Source organism: Manacus candei, unplaced genomic scaffold (assembly GCF_025592945.1).
Source record: "Manacus candei isolate 608988 ecotype Guabito, Panama unplaced genomic scaffold, ASM2559294v1 h1tg000103l, whole genome shotgun sequence".
In the NCBI taxonomy this organism is placed as follows: domain Eukaryota; kingdom Metazoa; phylum Chordata; class Aves; order Passeriformes; family Pipridae; genus Manacus; species Manacus candei.
This window is the reverse complement of record NW_026138151.1, coordinates 3,052,285-3,073,300: the sequence shown is the minus strand read 5'-3', so window position 1 is coordinate 3,073,300 and position 21,016 is coordinate 3,052,285. Positions and strand designations below refer to the sequence as shown.

The 21,016-nt window shown below is 44.6% G+C and overlaps 1 protein-coding gene across 13 annotated transcripts in view; it reads right to left on the bottom strand.

The window, feature by feature from the left end:
* Positions 1-21,016, bottom strand: part of ARVCF (ARVCF delta catenin family member) — a 238,427-nt gene that overhangs the window by 52,871 nt on the left and 164,540 nt on the right. For all 13 annotated transcript variants that reach the window (XR_007900049.1, XM_051769102.1, XM_051769099.1 and 10 more), the window contains 2 exons: positions 18,033-18,532; positions 10,832-11,015 (listed from right to left, as the gene is read on the bottom strand). Coding sequence is in view for 12 of the 13 variants with exons in the window: in XM_051769102.1 (XP_051625062.1) it covers positions 10,832-11,015; positions 18,033-18,532 (684 nt within the window). In the remaining variant the exon portion in view is untranslated. The remainder of the gene's footprint in view (positions 1-10,831; positions 11,016-18,032; positions 18,533-21,016) is intronic.

Below are 21,016 nucleotides of genomic sequence, written 5' to 3'. Positions count from 1 at the left end.
GTGCTCCCAGGAGTGATTTCCATAAGCCAGAGTAACCTGCTCAAGTCCCTGCAACCCAGGAAAATGGCAGGCTGCATTTATGCCTTAGGGTGTTAAGATTCTGTACTATCCTTGAAAAACATCACCTAGCAGTCATCAGTCAGATTCCCAGCTCCAGGTTCCCATCAGGAGGGGCTGCAGCACGGAGACAAAGGGATGACACGGGCCAGAGGGCTCCTGCTGGCACTGCTCACCACTGGGGACAGGAACTGCAGTGGAACAGCCACCCTGACACTGCTCCACTGACCACAGCCACAACAATCACTTTGCATCTGCACTGGAATTGTTCCTGGTGCATCCTACAGATCTATTGTATGTGATGGAATGGAAGATGTAACTAAACCACCTTCCAAAGCAAACTTTGAGAGCAAGGTTTCTAAACATCCTTCTCCCCAGAGTGAGGGAAATCACCAGAGGCAGCCAGTGCCAGCCCACTTCCCAGAGGATCTGCCATTGCTGGACACAGGGAACACTGCACAGAGGGAATGCACAGCCTCACCCAGGCCAGACACCCCTGGGAACTCAGGCAACAGAGACACACAACACGTGGCATCCAGACTTGGATAAAGCACAGGGGTTTGCTTTTCACTGAACTGTCCTACACACTGGACAAGTATTGCTTTATCCCAGAAGAAAAGTCATTCTTCAGTGGCTGGAGTGTTTCACACAGGACACTGAACAGAAAAGAGCCAAGCCCCCAGCTGAGGGGCTGTGCACCCCGTTACTCAGGAGCCAGGCTGCCATGCAACAACTGCAATGGCACAGAGACTTCAGAACTAAACATGTGAGCTCACTGAGCTACTTGCTGGGGCAATTCAGTATCAAAAACCTCTACAGATGTCAGTCAAAGATACTTTTAAAGTCTGAATGACTTGAAGAAGGAACTCTGCAGGGCCTTCAAGGAACTGATGACGGGCAAAATCCCGCCATAAATGAAAATAAAGTTGAGTGCCTGTCCAAATGGGTGGGAATGGTGAGGAGGAACTACCCAAACTATTTTTACACAGGCCAGTGACAAATGAGACCTGCCATTCACCCCTGGTGTTCTGCACAGTCTGCTTCCCTTGCCTTGTCTCTTCACCCCCAGAACAGCCTCTGCTGCCTTCCCTGACTTCCCCTGCTTATCAATACTTTTCCAAGAGTTTATTAAATGAAAAATGTATTTTAAAAACAATAGTATCTTTCTTATGTCACACTGCAAAGGCAGTAACAACCTTCACAGTGTGTTTACTGTAAATATATACAACACACTCTGAAGAACAATTCTAGGAGTAAACCACTGAATTACTGCCCATGTGACTCAAAGTACACAGGAAGGAAACCAAATATATGACTGATTTTATGTAAAACAGTAAAGCACAAATCTCATTCCAGAGATTTTTAGCTGGAAAAAGCAACCTGGATTCTTCCTCAAATTCTCAGAGTCCAGTCAGTAGCCAGGACTAGTGAAAGAGGATTTGTGAGGATGTTAAAATATATGCTTTCCCTGGGAAAACAAAACAGAGAGGCACTAAGTAAACGTTAAATAAAAGTAACTAACTACCAGCATAGAAACACACCCGGCTAAGAATCCAGTCTGTTGTATTAAAGACTTCAGAAAATGGGGGGGGGGGAATCTGGTGAGAAATTTGTTCCTGCCTTAGATAAGCTCATCATTATCATCAGAGAGTCATCTTAAGAATATGCAATTCTGAATGCCACATTTACCTCTGCAGAACAGAACATTTATCACCCCTAGGACAGGTGAGCTGTTGCTGCTGTCTGCAGCAACATACACATACCAAAACTATCTTCAAGAGGAAGAGATTTCAAAGTAATGAGATAATGGTACTTAACTGGCACTGTTTCAATGCAGTCATGGGGCAATGCCCCCTGTGCTCCCCCTGACACCCCAAAGGCAGAGTAGACACACAGAGCTTTGGGGTTGGGGTTTTTTGATGATAAACTTGAAAATACAATGACCAGAGACACATTTTTCTCTGAACATTCAAACCAGTATTTCCAAGGCTATTGCTGTGTCTGCCCTTGGCTGCAGAGGTCCCTCAGCTGCTGTGCCACAGTGCTGCAGATGAAGCTGGGTGCTGGAGTGCTCCTGGCCACTCCAGGAATACCATCCCATCCCACCCCAGTTCAGCAGGTGTACAAAGCACTGTGTTTAAAGATCCCCTCACCACCCCCTGACCAGCACCAGCCCCGAGGCTTCGCTGTCCAGACACTGAGTTTTGTGTAATTCAGTTGATAAAAGACAACAAGCTTCTCATAAGTCAAACAAATATATTAGCTGTACTGTCCACCTATTCTGGCAGGCAGAACCCTTGCTATACAAACACCCTTCCACGCCCACACTCTGCTTCAACAATTAAGAAATTTTTATCTGGATGCCAGCCAAAGGGCACTGATCAATAATAGTTGTAGTAAATGTACTCTATTTCTGAGTGCATTTCTAGGTCCAGTGTGTCTCAAAGGAGGAATATACAACATTTAAAAATCATTCCATCATTTCATGCAGAAATAGAATGAATTCCATACTTGAGTTCACCTGAAATACCAGAAAGTTTAATTGGTATTAAGTTCATTGTTCTGAAAACAAGAGAGAAAAAGAAAGAAGCTGCCTGTGACACAAAGATAGCCTGATCCAGGCAGCATTGGTCAGAGGGCTCTGTACAGCACAGTGGAGGTTTGGCAGCTGAATCAGAAATGAAGCAGAGAACATGGTACAGAAAGCAGAAAGAAGTCAAAATCCAACTGAAATGAGCAGAAAGCTGGTGGAGCTCTGGTGATGGGGATGTTGGGCAGGGAGCAGCTGTTCAACTGAGAAAATGTCTCAGGCCTTGGCAGGAGATCCCACTGGAGACTGCAGCTGCACTCCAGCATTCACTGACCAGGCAGACCCAAGAGAGCAGCAGCAGAGCAGCCCCAGTTTCTCTGCCTGTAAACCCCTCCAGCTATTTGAACAAAGGGACTGGTTTTGTTTAGTTGATCAAATGCTCAGATGAGGACACACCAAAAGGCACCCTCAAAAAAGGGCTTCAGGAGCTCAGTCTGTGCTCCAGTGACACAGAGCAAGGGATCCACAAGGACACTGGGATGGTCTCATACCCATCCTCCCCTGTCTGCAGGAGCTCCCTGCAGTAAGCAGGGGCTCAAAGTACAGCTTAACAAAGGATGGACTTGACATCTGCACCTCGTTATCTGTGGCTTTCCATACTCCTGACATGGTGTGATGCCTTTTCAGTAACATCTGACCGGTCCCCTCCTGCCTGACCCCCTGAGGAGCACAGTCTGTCCTCCTGGGATGCAAAACCATGCAGGAACACATCATACAAGAATTCCACGATGCCCAGCAGCTACTCAGCTCCCAAACTATTCCAGTCTCTGCTTCAAGGGAAGGCCAAGGGGCTCTCCTTGCTTTATCACACGTTTGCTGCCATGTGAAAAGAATCTCAGAAACCCAAAAATGAGGTGGTATTTATCTAATAAAGGATCACGTCCAACAAGCCTTCCAAAGCAGATTATGCCCATTACAGGGACTGCAGAGCTTTGGTACAGTCTTGTTCTCCATCCCAGCACAGCAGCAGCTGTTTCTGTAGATTCCCTTTCCTGACAGCCAAGGGAGGATGGACCTAGATTCATTCCTAAGTAATGACAGAAGGCAATAAGCAAGTGCATAACTTTAAATTTATACTTCAAGATATGATTGTAAAGCATTAAGGTTGCATGTAACTAGGTTATGTCTCTGCTGCTAAAACCTATGCATAATTTATTTATATTACAAGCTAAACACCAGGAACTGTCAGGAGGAACCCTAACAGCTCCTTACTAGCACGAATTAAACGCTCTGCTCATCATATAAGCCCCAGGACAGCCATATGCTGTGATCCTGCACAGTATCAGTAAGCTAATTAAGAAACTGCCTTCATTCACTCCTCTCTTTTGTGTGGGTTTTTAATTTGAGTTGATTTTTTCCAGTCTGGGTTGGGCAGATAAGTTCCTTTTTCGTGCTGCTGGCTGCCTCCAAAGTGAAGATTCACAGGCAAATTTCGGTTCTGTTTCCTTCTCTGAAAGTCCAGTTCCCAAATACCTGCTGCACACCAAAATACTGACAGCATCTTTGGCTCCAGTACTGGAGCAGCAATCTCCCAAAGGCTGCAAACAGCACGAGTGCAGCAGCCTCCAAGCACGGTGGGTGGGTGGGCAGAGATGGCAGCACCTGCCCTCTGCTCCTCTGGGTGGGACAGGGAAGCACTAAGCTTTGGAAGGAGTCCTCTCCAGGCCTCCTTGGTTAAATAACTGCCCCACAAAAGCATAGGAAAGGACTACTTGACCTAGGATAGGGAAATGCACTGAGTGAGAAGGAAAACCTTCTGACTTCGTTGAAGAACCCTCTCTGGAGTCAGGGGAGAAGCGTAGCTGCCTCAAGGAGGGCTCTGTACTAATGCTAATTTGCTGCTGATAGAAAAAGAAAATAAAGGCTGGCACCTGAAACCCCACATTTCCCCATCTTCTTGTTCTGCCACGCTCCGGTGAGCAGAGCTCCCCTGGCACCAAGGGCAGCTCGTCTGGCAGCACTGCAGCAGCATCACCTGAACTTCACCTCCTGCCCTCTGCTCTGCACCACACGGCTCTGCCAGGGCAAGGATTTGCACTCAAGTGCCTTCTTGCTTCAGTCAGCTGGAGGTGAAGGCTCCCTCCAGTACAGAGAGTGCACGCAGGACAAATATTATGTGACTGCCACCACACACTGTTATCATGCCTGCAGGATCTAAAGATGGATAGAGCTTGAAAGTAATGCACTTTGAAAGCTCCAATTCCCAGGCACTTCTCTTCAGAGAAAAGCCACACATTAATCATTAATAAGAAAGAAGGGCATAAGCACCTGGCTTTGACAGCCTTTCTTCCTTCCGTTCCTCAAATTCAGCAGAGATGGGAGGAAAGGACAGGCACACCAGGCTCACTGATATGGGAGGAAAGGACAGGCACACCAGGCTCAGTGATATGGGAGGAAAGGACAGGCACACCAGGCTCACTGATATGGGAGGAAAGGACAGGTACACCAGGCTCACTGATATGGGAAGAAAGGACAGGTACACCAGGCTCACTGATATGGGAAGAAAGGACAGGCACACCAGGCTCACTGATACACTCAGTGCAGCTGTTTCCAGGCTGCAAAGACAGAGACCTTTTCTGCCCAAACAAGAGCACACGTTGCTTGACAAACCTCCTGTCCCTCCCAGTGCCTCACAGACACACACACTCCTGCCACAACAGCAGGTGCTGTGGGGGTGTGGAACACACACACTGTGGTCACAAATACATAAAGACAGGAGGACTCAAGGAACACATCACTGCCATTGTTACCCATGACTGAAGCAAGTTACATCTGCAGGACAAGATGCACATGCAGGCAGCACAATGCTCTCTGCCCTCCTTAGAAAGAAAGGCTTAAGACATTCTCATTAAAAAATTCTATTTGACACATCCTAAGCATTAATGATTTACCATCAAGCTCTTGCAGTCATCCTTCCTCTGAAGTACCTAAGAGGAGCCTGCAGACACTTAAACATCATTTCTCAGCCTGGTGCAGTTCTGTTTCTGGCTCTGAATCCCCGGAGTCTTTATCTCACACTTACCAGACCTCTTAGGCTTTGATTCCATGGGAGCAAACTCTTAATTTATACCTACAGGAATTGCTTATTCCCAGTTAATGTCTCTAGGATCAACCCCTTCAAAATCCTTGAACTGCTGGTATTTACCAGCTTCAGGGGAAGGCACGGACAGAGGTGCCAGTCCCACATTAAAGACAGGGAAGGGAAGATCAGTGACTGAAGGCCAGATCCACTCAGAAGCCTGAGTCTCAAAACCAGGAGGAGAGATGGCCATTAAAAGTTAGACCACAAAAAGGTTTACACCATTAATCTTGCCTGTAATTATGTCAGTGCAGTTGCAGAACAGCAAATAAGTCCACACTTCTCAGGTCTGGTGTTCCAGCTCCAGCCACCAGGATGTCCCTTCCCTTCTCAGGAGCTGATGTTGGACAAGCTGTTCTGTGCAATCCTGAGCTGAAGAATACCTGTTTTCTGGGCAAGTCAGGTGGGTGCAGTTTGTTTGTGTTCACACAGCAGGGCCAGGGCTCTGAACCCTGAGGCTGTTTGTGAATGTGGATTTCTGTGTACTTGGAGAACTGACAAGAAATGCTGCAGCTACAGATGGTACCCCTGGAAAAAAGGAGCACTTTGCATCTGTTTGCTATGCAAATTAATTCATTTAACATTTGTTGACAGCAGGTCAGTTTAGCACAGGAATCAGGCTAGAAAGTTGGCAATTTAGGAACTAAGTTTTACTCTGTCCTCTTCAAAAGTGAAAAAATCCAAGGGAGAATTAAAAGCAATTAGGCAGAAAACAGCAATTAAGCCTAGACTGAATTTAATTTTTAAACCATTAAAATCCTTGCAGCTTCCAGAGAACTAGGAATCATGGTGGGTATTCTCCACAGAAAACAAAAAAGGTGATGTGACTTCAGCAGTGCTCTGACCCCCAGACCCAGCACTTCCCCTGGAAAGCAGGGAAACACCTGAGGAGAACCCTGGGGACTGGTGAAGGTCTCTGGCCCTGCCTGGGTGCAGCACATGAGCCACAGCTCCATCTCTCCCCCAAGAACTCAGCTCATACTCTTCTCCCAAAGCACCTCAATGGCCGGGTCAAAGCTGCAGAAAGGACCACAAACTGGTTTTGTTAAGATGCACCAAACCATTACATTATTTCAACTGCAGCACAATTTGAAGACAAATGCTTCTGGACTGCAAACCCCAGCAGGGACTCAGGAGTTTAAAGACCACGAAAAAAGGACAGTTAACTAGAACAGACATTCTACACATACCTAGAAGAATAAAATGCAATGTGAAGACATAAAACCTGTAAATGAAATGAAGAAACATCTGTGCATATTTAATAATCCTCCTAGCACCAAATGTCTTCCTTACTTCTTCCCCAGTCCTACTTTTCATAACCAAAAATTCACTTTGCTTTGTTTTTTACTGTTCCTTTCCAGACTTCTACCATATATGTTTCTTTTACCAGCTTCAAGAGAATGTAAGAATACCTCTATTTTATAGAATTACACCCAAGGCAGAATCCCTCACAAGGCTCACGACCATCTTCAGTAGTAAAATGATTATGGATATTGCAGATCCATTCATCATATTGGGTCTGCCCCTAGAAACAAAGCACAGCAATGCAACAAAGTATCTTTTTCCCAATCTCAGGATGAGAATGGAGACAAAATTACCATCACCTGCACTGGTTTATGAAACCTTGGTAAAGATTACAGAAAAGGCATCCAAAAAATTTCATTACCAGACCATCCTTTGGAAATTGGATGTGCTGCCAAGCTTGCAATGAGGAATACAGCACTCCCAAAACATTTATTTGAGCAGAGCTTTTAGCAAGTCAAGCAGAGAGTGAGATGGCAGAGAGAACCCACGAGTCACATTCCAGATGAAACCAGGACTCACAAGATCCCTACAATGGACACTGTCATGCAAGAAGGCTTAACTTCAGAAGGAGCCCTTCAAGTAAACACTGTCTCCCAAGTCAATACAGACTTTAACCAGCTGCCTCTTCTCCCTCTGATTCTCACTGTGTTTATGTGGAGTTACCTGTGGCAGCTTGGAATGGACCTGCCAAGGATCCCAGGTAATCCCAGAGTTCAGTAACAAGGTAAAAGAGAGAGCACATGAATGGCCTTCCTGATGATACAAACTGTGCAGCTCCTCTGATTTCCAAATGACCAGGGCCAGTGTCACTCAGCCATGCCCAGACAAAGGCAGCTCAGACAGGTCCAGTCCTGAGGCCACACAAGGAAAATCAGCCTCGAGCATCCCTGAAGGACGGGTGTTCTTTCAGACAGGGGTCAATCAGGCTGTACAAAGGCAGGAAGCTGCCCTGGCTTTGGCCAAGGGGCAGAGGGCATGGATCATGCCTCTCATCCTGTCAGGTTCATTCCCAGCTCTGGTGCAGTTCAGATCTCTGCTCAGGTACTGCCCCAACTACTGACCCTGCTGCAGAAGCCTCCCTGCACCCCCCCACTCCTGCTGCAGCTCTGTCTGGGCTGTAATTCCAGCTGTTCATCCACCCCCAGGAACTTGGGCCAAGGGGACCACGAGGATACAATTCACCAGGACACAACCAGGACCTGAACCCCCAGAGTGAGGAGGGAGAGACACTTACAAACTACCCAGAGCAAAAACAGTACTGCTGACAGGAGAGGACTGGAAAGGAAAGTGGGATGGATCAGGTTTTGAAGCAGAGGTAAAGGTAAATAATTGTAATGTGGGGTTTGGGGTTTTTTTAATTACTTGTTTTTAATCACTTTGAAATAAGTGTTTCCATGGCTCCACATTATCAAAGGAGAGACCTAGACTAAGAACAAAGTAAAGATGAGTAAGCAGTGTTTAAAAAAAAAAAAAAGGGGGAAGCAATAATTAACTGGCAGTTCACGCTGTGAATCACTGAGTTTGAAACAAACTCGCCCACATCTGTTGATAAACTTCATTAACTGAAAAAATGATCCTGAAAGGAACACCATCCTGCATGCATAATGTCTGTCTGCTGCTAAGATACCTGGACTGCAAGGGCACCCAAAACCTGGGGAGCTCAGAGAGTCTCTGTTGTTTGGGAAGACAACACAGCCCACACCTGAGGCTCGCTTCCAAAGGGGATCAGGGAGGCTGGCACACTACCAGGAGGACTAACCTCCCAATTAAATATCAAACTGGGGAACAGGCTGCAGTCTGCAATAAGCTCCATTCATGGAAAACTGGATTTCTAAGAGCAGCTACTGTGTCAGTGAGAGAAGTGTAGGCAAAGGGGTTTTCAACACTGACGTCTGTCACACAGATGGCTGCAACAATTTATTCTCTGCTGGTGTTAACCAGCACATCTTGCTGCTGCTTTTAAGGATAAGCTGCAGAGGATTTCAACAAACAATGCAAAATTATTTCCAACAGTTTTAATGTTAATTACTTTTGCTATGTCCATTTACATGCCCAGATCTGGAAGTGCCCTACAAAAGGTATGTGACATCCAGGAAGCAGAATCAGCTGGAACACAGCTCCTATCCACCTGCTCCTGCATCTGTCCTGTCCTGGACTCATCTCACTGCAACTCCCCTGCACCAACAGCACTCATAATTCACTGGCTGCTGTCCTGATGTGTTTTAAGGGCATCAGGACCACTTTTAAACATCAGAAGTTCAAATTCTCTAACATACCTCATTCCTACTATGCTCCACACCCCTCTTCATTAACTTTAGAAACACACTGTCCAAAGGGGTACAAGCTTTTGTGTTTCCTGTAAAACCAGTGCCTTACTGTTAAATAATAAAAAAATATCCACAGCCAACTAACAAACCCAAAGATATCCTGGAATGCAGAAGTTCAGGTGGATCCACATGCTAATAAAATTTTATGATGTGGATTAGGCTAGTCTACTAATGATGAATTTATTGTCTACACTTACTGGAGAATCTCACATTCATTGAGATAATCCTTTTATTTCCCCACCATGACTAATTTCCTCTTGCAGAACACTGTTAGAAAATGAGACACTGGTAAGTAAAACCCTCCATGTCTGGAGCCTGCTTAACGGACCTCAGCTTCCACTGGGACTGCAAATAATTTCAGTAATGGGCCCTTTCAGAACACTTTTCATTACTTTCTGCATTTGTGAAGTTACTCAGGGGAATAGTTATTGCAATTTAGAGACCACAAGCCTAAGAAACAGAAATGAACCAACTTTTGAAGCTGCATTAATCAGCAGAACTCTGACAGAAGCGCACTTGAGAGCAACAGCAGGTATGATGCCAAACCTTTATTAGTTTTGTTCAAACTAATTGACTTCATCACAAAGCTGAAGAATCTAAACTGGGCATCGCTGCTCCACCTCCAAAGCGAAATGAGAGACAACACTGTTCAGGGAACACTGGTTCTTCCAAGGTTTTCAGACTCCTCCTGGCCCCAGCTTCCAGCAGGTACTGTCCTGCTCTCCAGGTGCTTTCAGAAATGCAAATACAGTATCTAACAAGAAAAGGCTCCTTTGCAAGGAAAAGTAGAAGGAATATCCAGGTTCCTAAATGGTCAGTAGTTCTAATATCCCATGGGTCCTAAGTCACCTTTGCTTAAAATAGGAGCATGTCCTCAAAAGGTTAAAACTGGATCTGTATTTCAAGGTCTGTTTAATTACAGGAAACTACTTCCCTTACGACTGCAAAAAATGCTTTTTCATAGGAAAGGACCTAAAACCCAAGGAGGGAGTTATCTGAAAACACAGTTTTCAAATAAATAAAACCAGCACCATCAAGGGAAGCAGGAAAGGTACTAAAAGTTCATAGAAAGCCACTGACCCCACTGCAATGAGTGTCATTGGGATTCTCAGCACCTGCAGCACAGTTCACATTGCAAAGTGCCTTTTGTGTCCTTAGCTTGGTGGTTTAACCTCACCTGGTCACCTCCATTGTGTTATAGTGCCCTCCATGAACCCTCTGCCCCTGACCTGGGCACACGACCTGCTCCTCACAGTGACCCCACTGCACAGACCCACTCTGGTGAGTCCTACAAGAGTCTGTGGCAGGTAAACACCCCCAGGCACCGCTGCTGCGGCCACTGGGACGGGGATATCCCTGCAAAAACAAGGACGTGGGATCCTTCCCTTCTGATCCCACTCCTCTCAATGAGATGCAGCCCCAGAGCCGGTGCCCAGGTGCCCAGTGCCAGGTGCCCAGTGCCCGGTGCCTCACCGTAAGCAGCCCGAGGTGTTCTTGAACACGGTTGTCCACTCGGCGTCGCGCGGCTTCGAGTCCTCGTTGGGCTCGCTCTCCCAGCCCGAGTGGGGGATGATCACCTCGTTGGTCAGCGTCTGCAGCCCGTGGTTGATGATGACCATCTTCAGGGGCTCGTAGGAGGACAGGTTCCACAGGGTGCCTGCAGGAGAAGCAGGGATTATTAAATAACGAGAGAACAACAACCACTCAGAATCTCTGGATTAAACAGGATCGCTGGATTCACAGGGAATCGCTCGAAGGTTAAAGCACAAAACTAAACAAAAAGGCAAAACAACTTGGTGAGGAGCCAGACCAGCACTAGCTTAGGGAAAATGCCACAGCTGCTGAAATAGAACCTTTCAAAAGCATGGATACATTTTTATCAAGACACGAATACTGTCGAACTCATCAAGCCCGACAAACAGAGTACATAAAAGCGATGGGCTATTGGAGATTAACAGGATTTTTCTGCCATATACAAATGTTGTTACACTTTAAAGACTAGCTATGCCTCAAGTAAAAATTCATCCAGTGCAGCAGACAAATATATTGAGCAAGTCCTGGGAGGGATGAATTTCTGGAGGATCATTGATCTTATGCTTATCTTCTGCACAGGATAATATTTCATTCAAGTCTCCTCTCTGTTATTTACTTTCACATTTTCCTGTCACAGGCAATATCTGTGTTCAAACCTCCTGGTGCCACAAGCATATGATTCCTTGAAGAAGCTGAAAACCAAAACTCCTCTGTCTTTTCATTTTTACCTCAATTATGAGGCAAAGCAGACAGAAGTCAAACATCAGAAACAGCATAATGGAACAACAGCTTTGCAACTACAAAGTACCCTGTGTTAGGTAAGTGATACAACTTCCCAGCAGACCTGTACCAGTGTCCTGACAGTTATTCCTCATTAGAGAGGGACTAAAACAGAACATTCATTTCAGAGACAGTTTCTGCACAGCCCCAGCCTGGCACCATCTGAGAACCGTCAGTAACACTTGCAGGCAGCCAGACACACACTTCTGCTCTCCAGGGAGAAGTGTGAGGACTAGCAGAATTTCAGAGACACAAATGGAAAAGCTGGATCCCACAGAACATGCAGGAAATCCTTCCTCAGCAGATAGAATATTAACCTGAGGCTCCCTGTGTCACTACAGCCACGAATTTGTGCATATTCCAGAGCAAACTGAGCCCTGCACCTCCTCTCACACCTTCCCAGCACAGCACCAGAACAACAAAGGTGTGACCTTTGGGTTCAACCTCCTGAAGTTTTAAACCCCACCATTTCTGAGTCAAATCTGTGGTGTCTCCCATCCAAACTGAGTTACAAAACCCAGGCACCTGTTTAGACTTGGGATTCCATAGTAACTAATAAAGAAGCTTGGAGGCAGACAACAGAATGAACACCAGAATGTTTCCTTTAGTCTTCTTCTAAACCCATACAAAAATAATGCCTTTTTGGCCTACTGCCCTTGCCATTCGTAGACAACACACTGTATGAGACTTTCATAACCTACTTTTTTAGCTTTAAAACAAGACTGTGTAGGTAAAATATGAATTAATTTTCTCTTTATACCTATTACAATAAATCACCCTTTTGTTGCTGCAAAACACCAGTTGTTAGAGAATAAGGAAAAAACCAAAACCAAGCAGAAAAGGCTAATTGGCTCCATTTTGTTACTGAAGAAAGCCTTTACTTCTCATAATAAACTGTCTAAAAAACATAAAACATATAAAAAATAAATGCAAGTCAATATTTATAATAAGACTATAAAGACTGACGTGTAAGCTACCCCATTAATTTTAAATACTTCACTAGACAATCTTTAGTTATTAAATACCAATTCCTTAAGCATATCAGACTTACTGATATAAAAATGATAACTACAATTAAATCCCTAAATGCATGGCTGGCTCGGGACTTCAAAATTCAAATGCAAAATCTGAACAGCCAGCACTGAACAAGATGGATAAACCCCAGGAAATTATACAGGATAATCATCTCTGGAGCCAACCTAGATTTAAATAGAGAACGGGGTGCAGAATTCCCTGGTTGTGGAGGGCTATGCCAGGGTTCCTTCACAGGACCATAAATGGAGCATTTAGTATTTGCAGTGGTTAAAAATTCAGGTTCAAGACTGACTTCAGGGGGAGAATATTCCACAGGAAAGGATACAGAAAATAAACACACTGACAATACATTTTTCTTATTCAAAATTATAAAATCAATAATCAAAAGCATCCTTTCAGCTCTAGAGAAAACAAATTCTATGGAAGACACTGATAGTGACAGCCAGGGAACAAATTCAGATCAGACTGTAGCATTCTGCAGCATAAGAAAAAATCCAAGTGAGAAAGAAAAATCCCTCTAAGTTTGACATCCATCTTTAAAAATCATTCCCTGCCTCTATTAGCATAACACACTAATGATCTAACAAGCTGGAAACGCTGTTTTTAAAACTCTAAGTTTAATCAATTCAAATGAATAGCACTCCAGAGAAATCATGTCACTAACACGGCAGCACAAGGGAAATGAAGTTATCTCAATTTTCTGGGCTCTTTCACTAAAAGCCTTGGCCTTCTGGACCACACACTGCAGGAGTTTCAGGACTAGACAAGGATGAACTATTGCTTTTCAGATGATGACCACAGTCACAATCAATATTTTATTTGTAAATACTATTTGTAATATGCTCACCTATTTCCAACTACAACCATCATCCCTGATTTTTCAACATATTAACAAGGGACAACAGCTACAAGTTTTTATTTCAAAAGCACTGATTACTGTAAAAATTTATAACAAAATACTTATTACATAACTTACATATTACATAACTTATGTAATATGAAAAGTGATTAGGGCTACAGCCTTAATTTCCTAAAACTCTGCCTCCTTGGAGTTGGGGAAAGATTTCTGAAGAAACTGTGCAGAATATACACATGCTATTCTGAAACCCAGGGGGAACCCTTATTTGGAAAAATCCAATGTCACCCAGAAACCAGAAGCCATTTCATTCCTTTCCTGTGGTCCATACTGGATAGTTTATCATGTAGGAAAATAAAGCACTCTGCAATATATTCCCTGAGCACCTGTTGCACGTTGGTCCTGAAGGCATTTGTTTGACAGACTGGTTGGGATGGAAGTCCCAAGGGCTGGAGCTGTGCACCCTCGGGGAGGCTCAGGTTGGGAATCTCAACATGGACACACCAGGAAAAGGGACCTTCCTCTGACAGGCTCTCTAATGGAAAAGGAAGGAGCAACTCGACTGTGCCCAGCAGGGTGAACACAGCAGGGACTCCAAGAGAAGCCCCCGGGGAGCAGCCAACAAACAGGACCCCAACCCCCCGTGCCCGGGGGCGGGAATTCTGAGCCCGCTCATCCATCTGCCAGTCACCACTCGAGCATCACAGCAGAACATTTCATCTGCACAGTATTTTGAAGGTCAATCATTTTTCAATTACAGACAATTTGGCAGCGGGAAAATCACGTCCTGCACCACTTAAAATCAGTGCAATGTCATTAAACAACAAAATTACTCCAATGTTCTCACGAAGAACAAAATTATTCATTAAAGCGACCAACTTCTGATTGCTTTTCAAAGAATGTAATAGAATTTTGGTCTTGCATATCTGATGGGAACATTTCCTCCACAAAAACCTTATCACTCAAGATAAAACTTTTGTAGCTTTCCCAATCAGAACAGATTTAATTCCTTATCAGCCTAATCCTCATTTCTCTGTTTCTCAAGAAAATGATCCACTGAGAGTTCAGCAGTACAGCTGCAAGCCTAGAAAGAGATGCAAGTAAGAAATTCATGGAATACTTCTCAACACAACTCCACTCATGATTTATTTATGGACACCCTAACAGTTAAATCAAGCTTTTCTCAATGTAATAACATTTTGTAACTCCATGCTTTAAAAAGAAAGAAAAGTGAGATCTGTGGTATTTTCTGAATGTATCTTGAGTCTTGAAGGTGTTTTTTACACACTCCACAGATGAGGGACATCATGTTTTAGTGCTGTTTGCAGGTATATTGAGAACATCTGGTAAAACAAAGCTGGCACTAACCAGAGAAGTTTTTCAGATTCTTCTAAAAACAGTGCTACCTGACAGAAAGAAGCTACAGACTGGCTTAGTCTGGCAGTAGTGGTGTGTAGTACACAGCCTGCTTCCAAAATTCCATGTCAATACTGTTGTCTAATTTGTGTTCTCCAAAAACAGATCTCCTGGGGATTGGTCAAATGAACACACTCCTGACCCAACAAACCTCACCTGTTCAGCACTGGCACGACACATCTGATTCCTCCCTCACGCTCCCCTGATCTGCATCCACCTCTGAGCTGTTTGTAACATACTGGGGTGGCTTTTCCCCCTCCATGAACCCAGTGCCAGACCCAGCTGGAGGCAGATCCATCCTGCTCTGGACAGCTGTGCTGCTGCAGCAGAGCCCAAGCAAGGAGAGGCCACAGAGCTGGACTAAAGCCAAGGACTGACTCCAATGAGATGGGAATGGTGCTGTCTCCTGCCAGAAAACAGCCACTCCAAACAGTGTGTCCCACGTGCTGCCATGGACCTCCTGTCCTGCAGGCAGGCAGTGTGCCACACCCAGAGAACCAAAACTGCAAGCCTGGAAGTGCTCTTGAATTCAGACAACTGAATTATTTAAACTTCTTTAAGTTACTCAAGTCTCTTTGGAAAGCAGGATTATTTTATCATTTATCCACATCTGGGATGAGCTGATGATTACTGTTCAGCTGTTGAAAAGCAGCCAGTATTGAGTTAAAGAAATATTAAACCAAAGAAAAGTCAGTGTGTCACACTGAACTTCAATCTGTTAAAAGCAATAAACAAGCAAACCCTGGATGCTGTTGTGTTCCCTTCTCTTTTCATTGCATTGCTGGTGGAGTCCCCAGAGATTTCACTCCAGACAGAATGAAGAACTTCGGTGGCAAAGGCAGGCTTGGGTTTATCACTAGGGAAAAGCACCCAAGATGGGAAGCTGAGATTGCTTCCAGGAGAAGAGCAGAACTGAGGTTGGAATTCCTGAGGCTGCACAACACAGGCCTTTTGTAGCAGCCCTGCCTGAACGCTCCCTCTGCACTTCAAGCTGGCTCTTGTTTCTCCCTGCTGACTTCTGGAGCTCATTTTACGAGTGGACAATTGCACATTATCAGCCAGAGCTTTGAACACGACTGCCAGGGCAGCAGCAGCAGCCACAGAGGCATTGCTGGAATACTCCTCTCCTGTGCTGCTGCTTGAATGGCTCACACCAGATCTGCCGAGATAGTTTTAGAGGTGCAATGAAATTATTCCTGGTTAGGTGGAGATTAAATGCACATCATCTGTTACTGGACATCTGTTTAGGTTAATGCCCTTAGTATTCCTGGTGTTTTCCAGTAAGAGGAAATAAAGAGCTCTAAATAACAAAAAGCAAAGTGGAATAAAACTACTGCATTTAATTAGCAAGAACTACTGCCAAATAAAATGCATTTGAACTGTAAAGCTAATTAATCAACTGGAAATCAAAGCAATCGTCATTTATAGTGAAAAGGAAAAACATCCAGTTTGTTTTTGTCATCTCAGAAGTGACTGATTACCACTTAGCATTATAATGATATTCCTTCAGAGTAAATTATAGACTGGCTTCACCTTTCTTGAATATAAGGAAATAAATTTATTGCTTCTCAGCGCTCCAGAAATGAGTTTTGATTAAACTAGAACAGTAGATAAACAGATATTCTTTATTTAAAAAAATAAATAAATTTCAGTCTGCCATCATACTAAATGAGCACAACAAATGGAATATAAATACTACCTGCAGAGTTTCCATGTTACGAGGCAGAGCACAGCCAGCTCTCAAAGCACAGCCAGCATGTGCTACTTGGAGGTTCTCTGACAAGAGACAGCTCTCCTTTGCCAGCTCCCTGGAAAAATATCCCTGCTAGTTTCAACACTGTATATTTAGACCTAGTTTGCTAAATATCCTGTAATGGCTGGAGAAGAACAGATGGAACACCCAAGGCCATCGCTCATCTCAGAGAATTATAACTACCAGTAAAAACTTGGAGAGCTACTATAATTTTCTGCAGAGATTACAGAATTATGATGTTTACCTCTAATGGCTTAATCCATGTTTGTAATAAGGACTGCCTGCAGAATCCAACACTGATAAGGCAGTAAACAGTTTCAGCCCTGGACCCATTTTCACCCTCGCAAGCTTTCTGAGAAATTCTATTCTGGCACTGAAATGCATTGGAACTGCTCTGGTCTCCATCCAAACATCCCCTGCGGCTGCTGAGGAGAGAAAGGGAAATCCATTTCACTCCTCATGATTTATGGGAGACTGAAGAACAATATCTTTCTCCTTACTTTATGAGCTGACATACTTTTCCACCCTTTTCCACTTAATGGCTGAACTTTGAAACTTGGTATATACTTTATTACTCTTTTTGGACGATGTCCAAGACTAAGTTCAAACAAAAACAGGTTAAATAATGGAGTTATAAATGTTTGAAAACTCCCTGCAAAGCGTGCATGAATTCAGTAACCTAAAATGTAATTCTCCATTTTCCCATCATTGCAACAAACGTCCAGAGCATCTCAAAAGCAGGCCCTACACTCCCCAAAACCTGAGTTTTTCAGCCCAGAAGTGCTGCAACTTTATATACAGCCTGAGAGTCCTCAGCAGCAGGCTGGAAGTGTTCCTGAGGAGACTGACTGTTCCATAAATATGAAGGAGCAGGGACATGGCAGCAGGATTGTTTTGTAAGAGATTAACAAGGAAAGATTTAGATTAGCATATCTTACCTCATGATTACACCACGCTGAGGGCAAGTGCACTACAAATTACCTGCCAATGAAGTTGCTATAACTCATTTAGGCTCCAGTAACTCAACCACATGCAGTTGTATGCTACATCCAAGAAAGCATCATCCATCTCTCAGCAGCCAGGAAAGCCAAGTGCCCCACACGCACAGACAATCTCAATCCTCTCCTGACAGCCACGTGTGCCTTCGGCGCTCCCGCACCGCGGACGTGGTGCAGCTGAGGAAACAGCTGCAGCCAGGCAGTTAAATTCCCCCTCAGTGCTCTCATCTCCAGAAATTCTGGCTCCTGAGCTGAAAGGATTGTTCTAAAGACTAATTCATTAAAGACAACACAGACACCGACCTGTAATTAGCTCTCTGACTTCCATGTCGTTTGTTTTCCGCAGCAGTCTGATCAGTGCGGGGATCCCATCACAGTTCTTTATGGCCACTTTGTTCTCGTTGTCCTTCCCGTAGGAGATGTTCCGGAGAGCCCCGCAGGCCTTGCGATGGACCTCAGGCTTGGGATGGTCCAGCAGGCCCACCAGGATGGGGATCCCCTTGAGGTGCCTCACGTCCTTTTTGATCTTGTCGTTCTCGTAGCACAGGTGCTGCAGGTAGGCCGCGGCGTTGGACTTGACGGGGTCGATGGGGTGGCTGAGCATGGCGATGACCTCGGGCAGGTCGGGGTCCCTCCAGCGGGGGTCCTTGCGGATGCTGTCGATGGAGGGGGAGCGCTTGCCCAGGCGGTCGATGCTGGCCATGCTGCCCCGCTCGGGCTGGGCCAGCGGCGCCGCGTAGCCGCCGTGCAGGTACGGGATCCTCTCCTCCACCATCTCGGGCTCCATGGGGTCCTCGTAGCCCCTGCGAGAAACAACGGCCCCGGATAAAGGAAGGGGGAAAAGAAAGGAAAAAGGCACATTTCAACAGCTGTAACTGAGGCAGTACAGTGATTTCAGTGAGCAAACCTTTCAGTATCACAAGCATCATTAGGGGCAGCGTGTTTACAATTTCCAATAATTTATTTGTAGTAACTTGAAAATTAACCATAGTGGAGTTCTCGGCAGTGATGGGACTCCAGCACAGTGTTTGTTTGGCTGGCAATGAAATGATGACAGGAACTGCAAGCCATCAAACAGATTGCTTCCATTTTGGTCACTTAGCAAAACAATTACAGTGGAGCTGGATTACATTCAGTAGGAAACACTGATCTTCATTAATGCTGCTACTTCTGCAACGAACCAAACTCTAATTAAAGGCATTCAAGGCCTGGGCAGAGACCACAGACACTTTTCAGCACATCTGAGAAGTTCCAGTACACTTCAATGTTGATGCTCACACCAGTGTACTCCAACACTCTTCTCAGTCAATATTACCATAAACCAACTTCTCAGGTGTAACTTCTTGTCAAACCATCAGCACCCTTTTACCTTACTGTTTTTTCCTGGACAGGTTCATTACTGTCTCAGTATTGCCATTCTCACAGTCAAGCAAGTGGTTTTAACTGCTACAAAATGATTCTTAAAATCTTTCATCTGAAGCACTGAGTGATGTTATTGAACCATTTCTGATGTCATGCTCAAGTACAGACTCCCAGAACTCAGAAAGAAAATGGAGTGTTCTGTTATCCCAAAGGGACTGCTAATTAAACCAGGTTCTGGGGAGAGGAGCAACCGGAGGTGGAGAGTGATCTTAGCCTGGTACAATTAATGCTTTTAATGTTAAAAGTGCCTCTCCTGACTTTAAGTTGCCTTAATTGCTGTTCTAGACCATAAACTGAATGAAAGGATAAAAATGGGCAAGTATCCAAACCCCAGAATGAATCTGAAGAAATCCTTTTATTGATGCAGTATTTGTGTATGTATAATTCAGTAGTTGCTCTACACAGTAATTTACACTGCCTGGACAGTCCTATCTTCTGTTAGAGTACAAAGCTGTTTCCATCGTTCCAAGAAGAAAGCAACAACATAGAAAAGATTTACTTTTATGCATGTAAACAGGGCAGAAGGATTAACAAAACTTTTTAGCTACTCCTCAAGCAAAATTCTATTTTCACAAATGCAAATTTGTGATAACCAGCATTAAAACTGCAACAAAATCTCATTTCTCAAACTCATCCTCATGTTAAGAGTTCTTACTGACTGCACAAAAGAAAAAGAGCAGAAGATTAATTTTAATAATTGCCCTCTGCACAGCTGTTGCTTACTGGACTTGGTAACCTGCAATTCAGCATGTCTCAGTCCTGTGAGCTGCCACAAGATAACTGTGCACCACCTCAATTACACCTGCACAATTAAGTCTCTCTCTTCCCCTCATCCGTGCAAATACACAAAGATAATTACTGTCTCGGGATGCAGTTTGTTTGCTTTATTTCCATAAAGCCCTCCAAATAGAACCACACAGATGGGCCCATCTTCCTCACTCCGTATCCTCTTCCCTGTGCCACACAAAGCTCCTTGGTTTCATTACATTTGCCAAAATAAAACTTCAGTTAGGACTTTAAATTGCAATGCTGTCATGACAGAAGAGAGAGCACCACATAACTGGTGGTTACAATTTCCAATTGTTCATACAGTCCATCCCTACATGAACCATTCACCTATAACTGTTCCTGCCAACCCCAACCTGCTTCTGCTGGACCATCTCCTCAGAGAAAAAAGATTGCACATCTAACACCCCCATCTCAGCACACAAAGACAGCTACTTTGAAACAAGACAATGGCTCTCAAGTACCTGTAGAGAAAGGATGAATTCAAAAAACACAATTGCTGAAGGAAGCCCACACAGGTCAGGTCCAACACACCTGTGAGGATGAAACAGTGTCAAGAGCCGCTGGTTAATGCACCGTAACAAAACTCCACGACTGTACAAGGCAGCAAAGAAAACACCTGAACACTTGACCCTGGAAGACCCCAATCATTATCTAGAAACTCTGAGATCCTGGTATGACTTAAGAGCTCCACAAGAAAGCCCAGTGAGGGCAATTATCACATCAATTCAGAGTCACATGACTGAACACAGATCAAGGCTGAAGAAGGTTAAAAAAAACAGGGGAAAAAACCCAACCAAACAAAACCAACCACAAACCAACCATACTGCAATTAAAGAAAAAGAATGCTGAAATATTCAGAGCTTCCCTTGTATAATATCAGCTTTGCCACTGTTTAACAGCACTGAAGGGAAGGAGTTTACCAAAACAGATCATCTGAAAGGAGCAAAACAGCTGCTGAGGCAGCACAAGGCAGAAGTGCCACAGACCCCGAGTGTCTGAGCAGCCTGGGCCATGTCCCACGTCCTCTCCTGGAGCAGGGGTTCCAAGGACAGGGAAGGGTGGACTGGCCAACAGAG